This window comes from Hyla sarda, chromosome 8 (genome assembly GCF_029499605.1).
Source record: "Hyla sarda isolate aHylSar1 chromosome 8, aHylSar1.hap1, whole genome shotgun sequence".
Lineage (NCBI taxonomy): Eukaryota > Metazoa > Chordata > Amphibia > Anura > Hylidae > Hyla > Hyla sarda.
Window position 1 is genome coordinate 141183139 of NC_079196.1, and position 17791 is coordinate 141200929.

Here is a 17791-nt window from a genome sequence, read left to right on the forward strand (position 1 = left end):
AGCTGCATTCAACAGCACATAGCAGACACAGAACAATCTCCATTGCCAGCTAGCAAAGCAAAGCTGACAGCAGTATTTAAACAGCATTCGGCACTTGTCATTGGTGTTTGAGGGTTGAAATCAACTCCCTGTGATGCAACTATAGGGAGTCGGTCAGTTGTCATGGCAACATAAGGCCTTCTGAAGGCCTTGGTGCCTGCTCTGACTAATCTGATTCTACAGTCTACCACAGGCTGTATAAGCAGAGCATCTATTGAATGGGTTAATGCAGTACAATAGTATTTGAATGACTATAGCAAAACTAAATTACCATTCACTGTGTTATAGTTAAATTGTTTGGACATTTCCACATGCAGTGACACAAATTGTGTTGAATTGTTTTCTTTGAAAAGTTGAAAAAGGCATGTTGAATTTTTTTAAACGAGCAATTAAAGATGAACCCTAACTTTTCTACTATCTACAGGGTAAAGGATACGTGTATGATCACAGGGGTCAGACAGTTGGGACCCCCTCGGGGCCCATCTACTTGCCAGTTCCTGGAATTCGCCTGTCCCCACCTTTGGAGACACACTTGTGTCACAGCCTGTTCAGCCAGTCACTGGCTGAGAAACTATGGATAGATGATAGTTTAGGTTCCCTGGAGTACCTCTTTAGTTTACATTTTGTGCATATAGCAACAATATCAAAGTAGGGAAGACTAACAGAGAAGAAAGTATATGTTTGGTTTGGGTGGCCATAGGCCACCCAGGGCCTTTGGAAGCCACCTATAAGGAATATAATATAATACATCATAAAGGTAATTTACAAATCAGTAATCTTCTGGCACCACTTAACTTGAGTCATATTTTAGTTTTTTTCCTCCGGAATAGCCCTTTCAGTCTGATTTTCATTGTTCATACATCAGCAACTTTAATGTCCTAATTGATGAAAATGTCTGACAACTTTGGACCAGTACAGAAAAATGTATATCAATTGATCATATCTACATCCTTTTTTCATAGTTCACAGAACACAAAATGAAAAGGCTTTATCAATAAAAATATTTGGAAAACGTCAGACCTCCCTTATATTTATTTATTCATTCCAACTTTTATTAAAAGCAGGTCACATCGCTTCATCAAAGCTTTATTTTTTATTTATATATATATATAATATTTATTTATTGTGTCATAAATATAGATCTGACATATTTTCCCAACAGTTCCACAAAAAAAAGTAAATGCCCATATAGGACACAATAATCATTTATCGAGTTATATACAAATATGTAAAACCATGTAAAAGCAGAAATCTCATGAAAAAAGCATAAGCATCAAGTAACATGAGATCAACTGTAGTTTAAGGAAATACCATGCCAATAAAGCATATCACTTCAAATTTACAGTATTATTACAAACATATAATGGGTACAAGGTTTGCAGCTCCCCCAGCTATAACCAAAATCACAAGTGTATCCTAAATAATAAGAGGAAACATTTATAATTTTTTTGAATCAGTTGCTGGTCTTGGCTTAGAATGTCCCTATTATTTGAAAAACCTAATGACCTGTCACATACATGTTTAACCCCTTAACGACACAGGACGTAAATGTACGTTCTGGTGAGCTGGTACTTAACGCACCAGGACGTACATTTACGACCGAAGCATAACCGCGAGCATCGGAGCGATGCCCGGATCATGCGCGGCAGGTCCCGGCTGCTGATCGCAGCCAGAGACCCGCCGGTAATGGCGGACATCCGCGATCCCGCAGATATCCGCCATTAACCCCTCAGATGCCGTAATCAATACAGATCACAGCATCGCGGTCACTAAAATGGATGATCGGATCGCCCGCAGCGCTGCCGCGGCGATCCAATCATCCAGAAAGGCAGACGGAGGCCCCCTCACCTGCATCCGCTGCCTTCCCGGCGTCTTCTGCTCTGATCTGCCTTCCCGCAGACCAGAGCAGAAGATGACCGATAACACTGATCAGTGCTATGTCCTATACATAGCACTGAACAGTATTAGCAATTGATTGATTGCTATAAATAGTCCCCTATGGGGACTATTAAAGTGTAAAAATGAAAGTAAAAAAATGTGAAAAAAAAACCTCCCCCCAATGAAAACGTAAATTTTCCCATTTTTCCTATTTCACCCCCAAAAAAGTGTTTAAAAAGATATTTTATATACATATTTGGTATCGCCGCATGCGTAAAAATCTGAACTATTAAAATAAAATCTTACTGATACCGTACGGTGAACGGCGTGAACGTAAAAAAAAATCTAAAATAGCTGCTTTTTTTAATTACATTTTATTCCCAAAATTTTTTATAAAAAATGGATTAAAAATGGATTATAAGCAAATATGGTATCAATAAAAAGTACAGATCACGGCGCAAAAAATTAGCCCTCATACCGCCGCTTATACGGAAAAATGAAAAAGTTATAGGTCTTCAAAATAGGGGGATTTTAAACGTACTAATTTGGTTAAAAAGTTAGCGTTTTTTTTTTTTTTTCTAAGCGCTACAGTAATAGAAAAGGTATCATTTTTATCGTATTGACCCAAAAAGTAAAGAACACTTCTTTTTTACCGTAAATTGTACAGCGTGAAAACAAAACCTTCCAAAATTCGCAAAATTGCGGTTTTCTCTTTAATTTCCCCACACAAATAGTATTGTTTTGGTTGCGCCATACATTTTATGGTAAAGTGAGCGTTGGCATTACAACGGACAACTGGTCACGCAAAAAACAAGGCCTCAAGTCTATGGATGAAAATATAAGAGTTATGATTTTTGGAAGGCAAGGAGGAAAAAACAAAAACATTAAAATAAAATTGTCCTTACAGGGGTACTCCGGCGCTTAGACATCTTATCCCCTATCCAAAGGATAGGGGATAAGATGCCTGATCGTGGGGGTCCCGACACTGGGGACCCCTGTGATCTTGTACGCAGCACCCTGTTAAAATCAGTCCCCAGAGCGTGTTCGCTCCTGGTCTGATTACTGTCGATCACTGGGCCGAAGCATTGTGACATCACAGCTCCGCCCCCGTGTGACTTCACTCTCTGCCCCCTCAATGCAAGCCTATGGGAGGGGGCGGGACCCCCGCGATCGGGCATCTTATCCCCTATCCATAAACTGTTTATTTAAAGGTAGAACAGTACAGAAAATAATATCAATGCACAGGACGAGAGATGGGAGACATACACATAGATCAATGACTATAGTAAGCAGTGTGTAAATCGTAAAGTCAACAAGTCAGGCCACTGTCACAATATTCCAGGACAAGAAAAAGAAAGCACAATCATTCCACTCACAAAGGGTGAACCATAAAAATAGTTGCAAATGCATAGGAAAAAAATATATCTATAATGAGGTTTCTAGGGAAAATTTCACAATAAGGCATCACAGGATTTCAGAATTGTATGAGTAGTGTAATTGGTCCTCAAGAAAAGACACCACTCTCCCCACACTTTCAGACTGGGAGGTGCACTTTCTTTGTTTAAAGACCAATTATTCACATGATATACGGTTGGTCAAGAGTGTACCGATCAAAACTTTTGACATGGCTCTGGGACCATTTAAGGGTTGGGTCACATGTGCCCTGTTGTGCCGCATATTTTCCTACCCGTTGAAGTCAATGGGTAGCAAAATCAGCTGCATATTTTGCTACCCATTGACTTCAATGGATAGAAAAATATGCACGTATGACCCTACCCTAGAGAAAAAAATTAGGTAAAGGACCATCGAACAGAGGTACAACTGTATTTTATTGTCAAATGTATTGTACATTTTATGTTTTTGATACTCTAATTTTTTATATTTTTTATGCAGTTGATGGCTCAAACAGAAAAGCAAAAATTGTTTGCAATGTTTATAAAGTGCCACGTGGTAATCATATGGTTCTGATGAGTTATATACACAGACAAACACTGGCTAAAAGTTCTGATACTTTGGTGAGTGCTAATGTTAAACTCACTCACTGCAATGAGTCTTTCATTTATCTACTATCTCCTTTAAGGTAAGGACAATTTATTTATTTTTTATTTCTTGATTAAAGTAGGTGACATATTTCTCCTTGATTTACATTTTGTGGTGTGTGTGTGTATATATAAATATATATTTAATTGTGTAGAAAGATATACAGTCTATCTGGCAATGCATAAGATTGTCTTTAAAGCAATACATTTTCATACAGCCTATAGTACGCTGGTGGGAGTCGTGCAAATTGAAGACTGTGGTGCTTTATCCTATCTGGCACATATCGCTTCCATACATTGTTTCAAAAGAAGTGTAAGGATGGCACTCGCCACGTTTGCTGAATAAATTGTTTCTTTTATTTGTGCGACTCTAAAAAGTGCATTGTGCAGCTAGATCCGCAGCGGGCGATGACGCTGGGACCTCTCCCCAGGAAGGTGCGACAGCTGTTTCGTAGCTTGTAGCTACTTCATCAGGCCAGGTGGCCTGATGAAGTAGCTACAAGCTACAAAACAGCTGTTGCACCTTCCTGGGGAAAGGTCCCAGCGTCATCGCCCGCTGCAGATCTAGCTGCACGATGCACTTCGTATAGTCGCACGAATAAAAGCTACGATGTATTCAAACGTGGTGAGTGCCATCCTTATACTTCTTTTGAAACATAAATATTAATTATTTTTTTTCTTTCTGTACGGGACAACCCCTCTTAACATTAATATGTTAGCATATAGGTATCTTTACTTTACAATTAAAGCATATAGGAGTTATTTGCCATCTGCCTTTTATGTATGTATGTTTGCATAGTCAGCTTTTAGAACACCTATAGATTTGTTCTAGTAAAGGGCACCTGTATTTTCAGAAGTTTCCCTTCATGGTGCTCTATATTTTCCTTTCCATTTCAGGGGTTGGGACCAGAGCTGGTCAGTTTGCCAGTAGTACACACAGGCACTTCCTTCTCCTCACGTCTCTGACCAATCACAGGAAAGCACCTACCACTTTGCTGTACTATGACATAGGGGTGTATTGATGCATTTGCTTTGCAAAGTGCTATTTTAACAGAAAGGAAAACAGCATCATAGCATTGAAGGGGTTACATCAGAAAGTAAGCAGCCCTGGTCTAAGCAGTGAATTGATGATAACTAGCTATACAAGGCACATCCGCCAAGGCCTTTATCGGTAGTCAGTGAAATGAGAGAAGCATTGGTTTACCTTTCAGGCACAGCATGTAGCCACTGGAGGAGGCAGACAGGTTCAGCTTGTATTGACACAGTCCAGGCTTTTTCCTACAAATGGCCCAAGCGAAGTCCTCAACTTATGTTCCATCTCTACTTCTAGAGAAGGAATTTTCCCTAATTCAGCAGAAATCAGTTTGCCAGCAGAAATCAGTTTGCCATGAGAGCTAAGACACTTAGTGTCCAAGACTTTACCGTTTTTTTTTTTTTTTTTTTCCTGGGGTAAGAGGTCATCTTTGATAATTTTGATGATTTACAAATACAGTCATGGCCGTAAAATGTTGGCACCCTTGAAATTTTTCAAGAAAAAGAAGTGTTTCTCACAGAAAAGGATTGCAGTAACACATGTTTTGCTATACACTTGTTCATTCCCTTTGTGGGTATTGGAACTAAACCAAAAAAAAGAGGGGAAAAAAAGCAAATTTGACATAATGTCACAGCAAACTCCAAAAATGGTCTGGACAAAATTATTGGCACCCTTAACGGAGAATTCCAGACCATAAAAATTGTCCCCCATAGTGCCGCCAGTAAAAAAATAAAGATGTACATACCTTCCTCCGCTCCCCCGGGGCCTCCGGTAACCGGCTCCAGTCTCCGCCGCAATCCACTTCCTGGTTGCCGGTGGTCGGATGAATCAGCCAGTCACCAACCACAGCGCAGTCCGACTCGGCCGGCGATAGGCTGAGCGGCAGTGTGAAAACGCTTCAGGACACAAAATTCTTCACTACACCGGCACCTGCGGCCGGGGCCGAAAACGTCACACTGCCACTCAGCCTATCGCCGGCCGAGTCGGACTGCGCTGCGGCTGGTGATTGGCTGATTTATCCGACCACCGGCAACCAGGAAGTGGATTGCGGCGGAGACCGGAGGCCCCGGGGGAGCAGAGGAAGGTATATACATCTTTATTTTTTTACTGCCGGCACTATGGGGGACAATTTTTATGGTCTGGAGTTCGGTCTGGAGTTCTCCTTTAACTTTAATATTTGGTTGCATCCCCTTTGGAAAAAATAACTGAAATCAGTCACTTCCTATAACCATCAATAAGCTTCTTACACCTCTCAGCCGGAATGTTTGACCACTCTTCGTTAGCAAACTGCACCAGGTCTCTCTTATTGGAAGAGCGCCTTTTCCCAACAGCAATTTTAAGATCTCTTCACATGTGTTCAATGGGATTTAGATCTGGACTCATTGCTGGCCACTTCAGAACTCTCCAGTGCTTTGTTCTATTCCATTTCTGGGTGCTTTTTGACGTATGTTTGGGGTCATTGTCCTGCTGGAAGACCCAAGATCTCTGACACATACCCAGCTTACATCCATTGGTAATCCTCAGATTTCATGATGTCTTGCACACATTCAAGGCGCCCAGTAACAGAGGCAGCAAAACAATCCCAAAACATAATTGAACCTCCACCATATTTCACTGTAGGTACTGTGTTCTTTTCTTTGTAGGCCTCATTCTGTTATCGGTAAACAGTAGAATCATGTGCTTTACCAAAAAGTTCTATCTTGGTCTAATCTGTCCTCAAGATTTTTTCCCAGAAGGATTTTGGCTTACTCAAGTTCATTTTGGCAAAATGTAGTGCTTTCATGCTTTTATATGTCTGTCAGCAGAGGGGTCCTCCTAGGTCTCCTGCCATAGTATTTAATTTAAATGTTGAAGGATATTTTGCGCTGACACTGATGCTCTTTGAGCCTGCAGGACAGCTTGAATACCTTTGAACTTGTTTGGGGCTGCTTATCCACCATCCGAACTATCCTGCGTTGACACCTTTCATAAATGTTTCTCTTCCGTCCATGCCCAGGGTGATTAGCTACAGTGCCATGGGTTGCAAACTTCTTGATAATATTGCGCACTGTAGACAAAGGCAAATCTAGATTACTGGAGATGGACTTGTAACCTTGAAATTGTTGATATTTTTCCACAATGTTGGCTCTCAAGTCCTCACAGTTCTCTTCTCCTCTTTCTATTGTCCATGCTTAGTGTGGCACACACAGACACACAATGCAAAAACTAAGTGAACTTCTCTCCTTTTTAGCTGCTTTCAGGTGTGCTTTTTATATTGTCTACGCCTGGTACTTGCCCCAGGTGAATTTAAAGGAGCATCACATGCTTGAAACAATCATATTTTTCCACAATTTAGAAAGGGTGTCAATAATTTTGTCCAGCCCTTTTTTTGGAGTTTGGCATGACATTATGTGCAATTTGCTTTTTTCCTCCCTTTTTTGGTTTAGTTCCAATAAACACAAAGGGATTAAACTAGGGATCCACCGATATCGATTTTTTTTTTTAAGGACTGATACCGATAGTCTGTCACCTTTCCGGCTTATAGCCGATAACTTATACCGATATTCCGGTATAAGTTATCGGCTATTTCAACCACGTCCCCCCCCCCGGCGGGGCAGAAGCCGTTGCAGATTGATTTAAAGCGGGCGCTTTAAATCAATTAACTGCAGCGGCTTTTGCCGGGCCAGAGACCGCCCGCTTCTCTCCCCCTGCCTATCCTGGGGACCTGAGTCTAACCACCACAGTTGCCCCTCCCCCCCCCACAATCATCCGGTGTCTGTTAGGACTCGCCAGACCGGCACAGACAGAGGAACGCATCTTTCTGCCTTCCCCCCAGTCCGGTGACCACAAACAATGGATGCCGGATGATGCCAACTGATGCAATTCTGGCAATTTTCCCCCAGTTTCGCCGGAGCCATATGCCGCATATATGTACCTCTAGCCTAACATGGGGCCTGCAGATTGGGCTGCATTTTCTATGTGGCAGGTTCTCTTTTAAAATCTGCAGTCTTGTGCATAGGGCTCCTAAGCAGAACTATCTGACTCCATGGTTACGAGCATAGCGCTGCAGTACTACTGGCACTCTCATAGACAACAAGTGAATCGTGTCAACCCACCCACTAGTGGCTGGCATCCCCCTTTTTAAAGCATTATAAAAATGTTAACGCCCCCCCAAATCCTCTACCCACATACCGCCGCCTCCCCCCATCCCCGGTGTTATAATTACCTCTTCCTGGGGTCCACGATCCTTCTGGCTACGTCGGTGTCCTGCGCTGTCACTGTGCGCACTGACGGTGACGTCGCGTTGAGGACGTCACTCGTCATTACGCAGCGCACAGCAACAGCACAGGAGCCAAGAAGGATCGTGGACCCCCGGGAACAGGTAATTATAACACCGGGGATGGGGGGAGGCGATGGGGCGGCGGCGGGGATGGTTGTCTCTGGCCGGGGGCGGGGCATTATCGGCTTATCGGCAAGGTAATTGCCGATACCGATAATGTCCAAAATCGTGATTATCGGCCGATAATATCTGCCAAACCGATAATCGGTCGATCCCTAGACTAAACGTGTATAGCAAAACATGTGTTACTGCAATCCTTTTCTGTGAGAAATACTTCATTTTCTTGAAAAATTTCAGGGGTGTCAACAATTACGGCCATGACTGTATGTGAGGAATTACATATGCTATCAAATGGAGGAAAGCTGTTATAAAAACAGTTATAACTTCAAGTTCAGTCAGCAACTTATATTCTTCAAACCTTCTTTTTTTTTTTTATTCTAGGTGTGTTACCATTGAAAAATGTAGAAATAGCACAATTATTCTTGGACCGGTGCAAAGTGTTCTACATGTTCAAATGTGCGACCATGTAAAAGTAATCAGTGTTTGTCAGCGCCTGTCACTCTTGTCTACATTAAGCTGTACTTTCCATATACTTACTCCTACAAGGCCCCTTTTGTTCTCTGGTAATCAGTGCGTTGTATTTGCTCCCTTTCACACTCATTATTCAATGTTAGAAGATCATATGGGACAGACTGGTTTAGCCACCTTGCCTAATTATTGGGACAGACCTCAGCTTCTATCTACAGAGAATGACAATCAGGTATGGAAGCTCATGTCACCACGCGAGTTTTATTCATTTGTTATTCCATTTGAAATGGAAGGGGACACAACTGAGATTCCAGGAGGTCTTCCACCTGTGTTCCAGAAATCAATGGATCAAAGACAACAGAAAGTACAGATGTGGCAGAAAGCTGTCAAGGAAGCTAAATTAACCAGGTACGTATGTTTTTTTTGTTTCCAACTTGGACTGAGAAAATGTCACCAGGAGCCTACATGTCAGGATAGGGCAAAGCAGGAGAGTAATTGTGACTGAAATTACTTTGTGTGTCATAAATAATGAGGAAGGTAGGCATTGTCATTTGAATAGGAAGGATACAAATACAGTAAATTTAATACAAAACACTTTCCAGACATTCACATACCATGTGTGGGTTTTGGAGTTTGGGAAATCTAGAAGAGGAGGTTTAATATTCTGTATGGCGCTTTATAGTGTTTCACCAAAACACACAATGACGCAAATTTATCGATATGCCTGAAACCAAAACAGTCTGGTTTTGCCCATAGCAACAAATTACAGCTCAGCTATTGTATCTTATCGAACTGGTTCTGCCATAGCAACCAATGACAGCTCAGCTTCCATTATACCAGAGTTTGATAAGGTACAATAGCTGAGCTGTAATTGGTTGCTACGGGCAAAACCAGACAGTTTTTTTTATTTCAGTCGGATTGATAAATCTGGCCCAGTGTCAATAAACAGTAAGGGACTGATCATGCCACACACACTAAACCACAAAAATGGCAACCCCTGGTTCTTGCACAATCTGCTGTCAAGCTGCACACCCATAGGGTTTGCTACATCTGCTTATATCCCAGACCAAGCTTCTTTTTTTTTTTTTTTGACTGAGACCCATCCAGTTTAAGGCTATATGTATGCTACATGAACAGTATTTTAAAACTCCAAAAAGTGTGTTTTTTTTTCCTTAAATCAGAGTCTGAATTTTTAATATTTTATTGCTCTGGAGATATTATCAGCAATATAATACAGCAGTTTGTTTTTTATGTATTTTTTTGTCCTTTTCAGACTATTTTAACACCTTAAGGATTCAGCCCATTTTCACTTTAAGGACTCAAAACAATCTTCATTTTGTACTTTTGTTGTTCCTCCTCATCTTCTAAAAAACATAACGCGTTAAATTTTTCACCTACAGACCCATATAAGGGCTTTTTTTTTGCATTACCAATTGTACTTTTGTAATGACATTACTTATTTTATAAAATAATCTGCGGCGAAACAAAAAAAATATTTTTTGTGTCGTGAAATGAAGTAAAAAACTCCTTTTAGCAAATTTTTAGGGCTTCCATTTTTACGCAGTGCACTTTTGGGTAAAAATGAAACGTGATCTTTGTTCTGTAGGTCCATACGGTTACAGGGATACCCAATTTATGTAGGTTTTATTTATTTTACTAACTTTAAAAATTATAACTACATGCACCAAAATAAGTATGTTTAAAATTGTCATCTTCTGACCCCTATAACTTTTTTATTTTTCCGCGTATGGGGCTATATGAGGGCTTATTTTATGCGCTGTAGTCTTATCGGTACAATTTTTGTTTTGATGGGACTTTTTGATTGCTTTTTATTAATATTTATATGGTATATGATGTGACCAATTCTAAATATTGTACTTTTTTTTTACGCGTAAGCCATCGACCGTGTGGTTTAGCTAACCTTATATTTTAATAGTTCGGACATTTATGCACACAGCGGTACCACAAATGATAATTTTTTTAAATTACATTATTTTATTTATAAAATAGGAAAAGGGGGGTGATTTAAACTTATATTGGGGGTGGGGGGCTTATTCACATTTATTCTTTATTTTTTGTAACCACTTTTTTTTCCCCCGCCCCCTTATGAGGCTAAACCATGCAATTTTTTGATTGCATACACTGTTCAATGCTATAGGATAGCATTGATCAGTGTTATCGGTGCTCTGCTGCGCAGGCATGGAGCAGTAGATCGCTGATTGGACAACGAGGAGGCAGGTGAGGACCCTCCCGTCGTCCAGTAAGCTGATCCGGACATCGCAATTCTGTTGCGATAGTCCCGATCAATCTGCTGAGCTGCCGAGATACTTTTACTTGAAGTTTAGATGCAGAGTCTAAAGGGTTAATGCCAGGCATCGGGACTGATTGGTGGTGCCCGGCATTAGCCGTAAGTCCTGGCTGCCCGTAGCACCCGGGACCCACAGGGTTTAACCCGTTCTCCGCTCGTAAGAACAGTTTAAATCCTGTTAGTGGAATCAGGGTGTACCTGTTCTTAAGGACTTGGGAACGGGGGTGTAAAAATCCCCCTTTTTCACCATTCTATGCAATCATTTTTAATAACTTGGATGGGGCTTATCAAGAGCTGCAGTCTAAAGGATTTGCACACAACTTGCGCCAAAATATGCATTCTTTAGTAGAAATTTATATTGCCATCTGAATATGTAGAGTGTGGGGGATACAAATGGCTTCTAAGGCACTTCCCATCATAGCAATACCTGTTCACATTCTAATAGAAAGCACTACTCTCCATTTAAAACTAAATATGCATTTGAAGGTTCGCTTAGGGACAGCCATCCCTGAGGGGCTCTCGTTCCCAATCTTACTTCGTCCTGCTATGTAGTTAAGTTAATCTTTTCAATCCATTGTGACCATAGAACCAAAGAATTTTGACAGAGGTACGGGTCTCCCTCTGTCAGCCCACATTTTATTTACAGGTTACACATGTGTTTTCGTGACAGGTGGGAATCTGATAAATCCAAGCAGAGGCTAGAGACATACCCTGCTGGTTTTCTTGTCATTTTTCTACTGACGGGCAATAATTCCTTTTGGAATATTTTGCATTATTTGAGCGACCAAGGGATCTTCGTATATCTTAATAAATCTTTGTTAATATAAAGTCAGGTGTTGGTTTTATGATGGTCCAAATTGGACCCCCGCTGCGTGATTGCAGGGGCTCAATGTGCTAAATTACGTCTGGAGGTCATTCACCATCCTCCTGCTTCTGGAACTTCCCTCTTCTTATACTGGCAGTCAGTCTGCACCAGTAGAGCACTGATCAAACTGAACAGTGCTATACAATAGGCTTAGCATTGAACAGGTAATTCAATCTAATGATTTCATATAAAAGCTCCCTATGGGGCCTTTAGGGTCTATTCACACGTACAGTATTCTGTGCAGATTTGATGGGCAGGATTTTCGGCTGCAGTTTTCAATGTAAACTGACTGAACTGTACGTGTGAATAGACCCTTAAAGTGTAAAATTAAGTTTTCAAAACTATGTAAAAGCCCATCTCCAAATAAAATCACCCCCTTTTACCATTTTACAAAATAAATAAAAATAAACATATTTTATTTGAAATTTTTATTTATGTAATGTGTAAAAAAGCCTATCGTTGAGATTTATCAAAACCTGTCCAGAGGAAAAGTTGCTGAGTTGCCCATAGCAACCAATCAAATTGCTTCTTTCATTTTTTTCAAAGGCCTTTAAAAAAAAAAAAAAAAAAAAAAAGAGAAGCAATCTGGTTGCTAAAGACAACTCAGCAACTTTTTCTCTGGACAGGTTTTGATAAATCTCCACCTTTGTTGATAAAGACTCTTCCTGTATAGAGAAACTAGTCGCATGCATTTCTCTGGTTTTTGGCCCATTCTTTCACACAGTCTCAAGGGTACCATGGGCCCCTTTTATGAATCATCAGTTTTTTCCATAGATTTTTAGTTGGATTGAAGTCAGGATAAGGGTACGCTCTCACGTCCGCAGAGTTCATGCACAGGATTTTCTGCTGCAGATATCAATGTAAACTGAATGACTGAGCTCAGCTTCTAATAGGCAGTTACAAATCCTGCGCATCAAATCTGTGCAGGATCCTGTATGTGTGAACGTACCCTAAAGCTTTATTGTAAAGGGATTAAAGTGAGGTAATTGGCTGGGCCATTCTAGCAGTTTGTTTCTATTTATTTTTTTTCTTCTTTGAAACCATTTGAGTTTCCTTGGCTGTGTTTTTGGGATCAGATTTTGATAAATCTTCCCCATAATGTGTAATATGGCATCCAAACAGTTCAGTTTTGCTCTCATCTGACCAGGCTAATAATCATCCAAGATTTCACTGGCTTTTCCAAAAGTTGCGCAGCAAACTTAAATTAACTTAACCATGCTTTTTATGTAGCACTGGGGTCTTGCATGATGAACATGCAAACAGGCCATGATGGCGAAGTGCATTACTTAGTTTTTTGTGAAACAGTACCTGCTAATACCAGGTCTTTTTGAAGCTTTGCACATGTGGTCCTTGGCTTTTGTTGGCTTTTGTTTGTGTGTGTGTGTCCATGCCACCAGCTACTGTTCTGTGCTGTGGTTGGTCCCTCCACTGTGTAATTTTTTTTCTGCCGACACTGAATGCTAATCAGTGATGCATGCCACTATCATCTGCTTATTTATTTTTTTTTGGTGCAGAGCTTTTTATTTTAACTTAGTTTGTAAATAAATGTTTTGTATGGCCTGTACGCCCTGCGGTTTTCCAGTCACCGCCGCTCGCTGGGTGGTGAGCAGAACGGGATGCCTGCTGAAATTGTTCAGGAGGCATCCCGTGACATCGGGAATCACAGCGTGTCCGGCGAATCACAGCGTTTCCAGGTCATTCGGGTCTCCGGTGACGTGATGACCCGGAAAAGGAGGGTGATTGGTGGTGTATGACACCTCACCAAGCACCCTCCGTACATAGCTGGGAGGACAGTGTGATTGGCCGGTCACAACGACTGGACCAATCACGTCAGGAGGGTTAATAGCACGCTGCCCCACTCTGCCCACCCCACACTACGTGTGCTCTGGTGAGCAGAACGGTGACCCGTTCTGCCATTTCCCCTCCTTTTTTTCTTTTTCTGCCATGCATTCTTTGCCATCCTGTAGCATCAGGCACTTGAGTGTATAGGGACAGCGTTAGTTATGGAAATCTTTAGGTGGTTAAAAATAAAAAACCCTATTGGGTGACCCGGGCCCTACAGGGGTGCTATGGTGTGCCGCCAGCCTTTTTGGGGCACAGATTTTTATTTTGTGGCCGGACCCTTTTCCATATAAAAGAGCGGCCGGCCACTGTAAGCAAATTGCCCACCCCAATGCTGATCAGTGTCGTAACTGATCAGCGTTATTTTGGGGTGCAGGCGCTTTTTGGGGGATATAAGTTTTTTTTTTTTTTTTTTATGGTTTATTTATGTATTTTTTTCCTGTTGGGGGCTGTGTTTGTGCCACCAGCCACTGTTCTGGGCTGAGTGGCTGGACCCCCACTGACTTCTGCGCCCCTTGCTGCCACCGAGTGCTAATCAGTGATGCACACCTCTGATTAGGTATCTGCTCTTCTATGGCGCAGGGCTTTTTGCGCTAGAAGTCCCAAGTTGAATTTTTTTTTTTTATAAAACTTTCTTTTTCGTCTTTAAAAAAAAAAAAGGAATAAAAGTGTATAGCAAAACATATGTTACTGCAATCCTTTTCTGTGAAAAATACTAAAAATTTCAGGGGTGCCAACAATAACTGCCATGAATGTGTGTATGTATATATATGTAATATATAAACCAAAAACAGGCGCAGCACTCCAAAAAACAGTGTAATTTAATATCTCATGTCAGCATTACAACGTTTCAACTCCTCCTGGAGCCATTTTCAAGCATAGTGATATACAAACACCACAGGGCTTTTATGCCCCAAACAATTAATTAGTGCAAATCAATTCATAAAGTGCCAATCATATAAACATCATATAAAAGTATAAACAGTGCGTTACATAATTATATAGCACATAGTGCATCAGTGTAAATAAAGTGCTATAGTGCGTACAGTGCATAAAAATCATACATAAAGTTAAAATACAGCTTGAAAATACATCTCAAGATGTGATTGCATATAATCGTACAATCATAAACACCTGCGCATATAATAAACATCATAAAGTAATACATACTGCATAGTGAGAAGGAAACATCCACCTGCTCCATACAATGGCGCCGCAAGCGTGGGCTACTAGCTATTGCGCCTGCGCAAACAGGCTGTGGATACTTCCGCATACACGCTCGCGGTTATGTGACTCACCCGCTCACGTGATCCGCTGCCCCGGCAACGGCCAACGCTATCTGCGAGGCAGTATACAGAGAGGTATCAACAGAGAAAAGGGCACAACAGGACCATGGATTCGGATGCCTCAACATGGGGGTTACAAGGCGCATAACAGAGTAGAGGAAGATTAGAAACAAGAGATTAAGAAAACACAATAAAACAAATGATAATGAAAATGAAAATAAAAAAATAAATAAAATATAATAAATAACACATTGTTTCTTTTTTTGCAGTTATGTTTTCATTATTTTTGTATAATATTAATAGGGTTACACCTTGTTGGGCCAGGGATAGATAACTGACTTAACCCCTAATAGGGCCAAGGAGTCATCCATCAAAGGGGGGACTCCTGTGTTCAGGACCGTCAAGCCCTCACCCCACTGGACTCACCCCACCTAGGCTATGATCAAGGGCGCCCGCTTATTCAGCAGCGCTAACCCTAGGCATACTGCCTAGTATAATTCAAACTAAAAAAACAAAACATAATAAAAAATAAATATAAAAAAATATATAAAACAATATTTTCCTTTTATCATATAAAAAAATTTAATGCGAAAAATAGAAAAGATTAAGAAATTTTGAAAGATACCCCAGAATGTTATAATATGCGCATATATACCCCACATAATGAAGTCCACCAACCACGGTCCAAGCAGTACCACAACAATGCTGAATATATATATATATATAATATATATATATATATATAATATTAGTGCTGGGTGGTTTGACCAAAAATGTATATCACAGTATTTTTCTAAATTATGGCGGTTTCACGGTATTTAACAGTATTTTCTTTTTCACTCATTCCTCCCCCTCGAGCGGCTGGGGAACTAATCAAATATGACCCACGGGGGCTGCTCTACTGTATCTGTATCTGTATGATGATGAATAGAGTTCTATTGAACTCAATTAATCTGTGTGCTCTGTGATCCATTGATAGAGCCTAGTCCAGCCAGGCTCTGTCAATGACAGAGCGGGACAGCAGGAAGCAGAGGTAAGCCCTCCGGCTACCTCTATAGTGGATCCCCCCCCTTCGATTGCACTGCGGGGGGGGGGGGGGGGGGGGCGATCCACCCCACTAGCCCACCGGGGAGCATTCACATGTCCCTTTAGATGCCGCTGTCAGCTTTGACAGCAGCGATCTAAAGGGTCAATAGCCAGCCGCGGCGATCACCGCATGCTGGCTATTAGCGGCAGCCCCCGGCTACTGAGAACAGCCGGGGGCTGCAGAGTATGGAGCGGGCAGGAGTCCGGAGCCAGCTCCATACTCCCCTGTGAGTGCCGCAAGCATCTCCCCGTGCAGACTTGCGTCCGCTCCTCCCCCCAGCTCTCCGAAGCTAGAGCTGGGGGAGCGAAGGCAGAGGAGGCAGGTCTGCACGGGAAGCAAGAAGCCACGCCCCCTCATCTCCCCCCACAGATCTGCAGAGCAGGGGAGAGAAGACAAATACACAGCTTCTTATCTCCCCTGCTCTGCTTCGGAGGACACAGTTTTTTTTTACAGCCGAGGGCTGCAGAGTATGGAGCGGGCAGAAGTCTGGTGCCCGCTCCATACAGACTGCAGATCGCCGCCGCGCTTGTCAGGTTCGGCCCTGCTTGCCCGAAGCCGGGCTAAGGGCCGGACAAATTCACCTGCCCGGCGCCAAAACTGCATGTCCCGGGCGTCGGGCCATAGGAATTCCACATCCCTGGACTACTTTGTCAATCTGATGGTGGAGCAAACAAATCTGTACGCTCACCTACCACTAGCCCATTAAAACAGCGCCCGATAATGCAATCTCAGGATGCAGCTGAGGCCTCATCAGACTGGCCTGAACATACTCCAGAGCGGGGCCCTGATATTTTAGCAGACTACCAGACAACCGGTGCGGTGGTCTCAGACCCCACTCTTAAAGAAATGCTGCTTATGTTCCACAGCTCTTTTCATAGAAACATGCAAAGTATTGTACAACCTTTAAACTAGTCAGTGAAAGTTCTGGAAAAGAAAGGCCTTCATACAGATTCCAAGATAGTGTCTTTTGCTAATGCGCATAATGAACTAGCAGACGTGCATGAAGACTTAGATGGGAAGCTGGCAGCCCTCCAAGCCAAAGTGATAGACTCCGAAGACAGAAACTGGAGAAACTGTCAAATTCCGGGGAGTACCGGAGATTGTCTGTCTGGTTCACAATTGTTGAATTACGTGAACTGACCCGTGCTCTGCTACCTGACTTACAATCGTATGAATACAGCATTGACCGGGCTCACAGAGTGGCTGAGATTGTTACCTGGAAACCTGCCGAGAGATGTGTTGGCCCGATTTTCTTTCTTCCAAACCAAAGGCAAGCTGCTCCAGGTGTCTAGTAAAGTGAGGTCCCTGCCTGCTCCGTATGAAGACTTCCAATTGTATGCAGATTTATCTGCTGCAACATTACAAGCGAGAAGATCCTTCTCCCAACTGACATTTCTACTGCGAGAACTTGCTGTACCATATTGCTGGGGGTTCCCTGCAAAATTACTAATCTCGCGACAAGGGAAAGTTCACGCCATTTTATCTAATGAGGAAGGCATGGACGCTCTCCACGCATGGGGATACTTAGATGGTGATCCAGCTACATCTCGCCCTACAGATCCGGACC

The 17791-nt window shown here is 42.0% G+C and overlaps 1 protein-coding gene across 4 annotated transcripts in view; it reads left to right on the forward strand.

Annotated features, from left to right (window-relative positions):
- The window catches only part of TBCCD1 (TBCC domain containing 1), a 163889-nt gene that overhangs the window by 48596 nt on the left and 97502 nt on the right, over window positions 1–17791 (forward strand). For all 4 annotated transcript variants that reach the window (XM_056536185.1, XM_056536186.1, XM_056536184.1 and 1 more), the window contains 2 exons: window positions 3811–3997; window positions 8750–9244. In XM_056536185.1, coding sequence (XP_056392160.1) covers window positions 3811–3997; window positions 8750–9244 — 682 coding nt within the window. The remainder of the gene's footprint in view (window positions 1–3810; window positions 3998–8749; window positions 9245–17791) is intronic.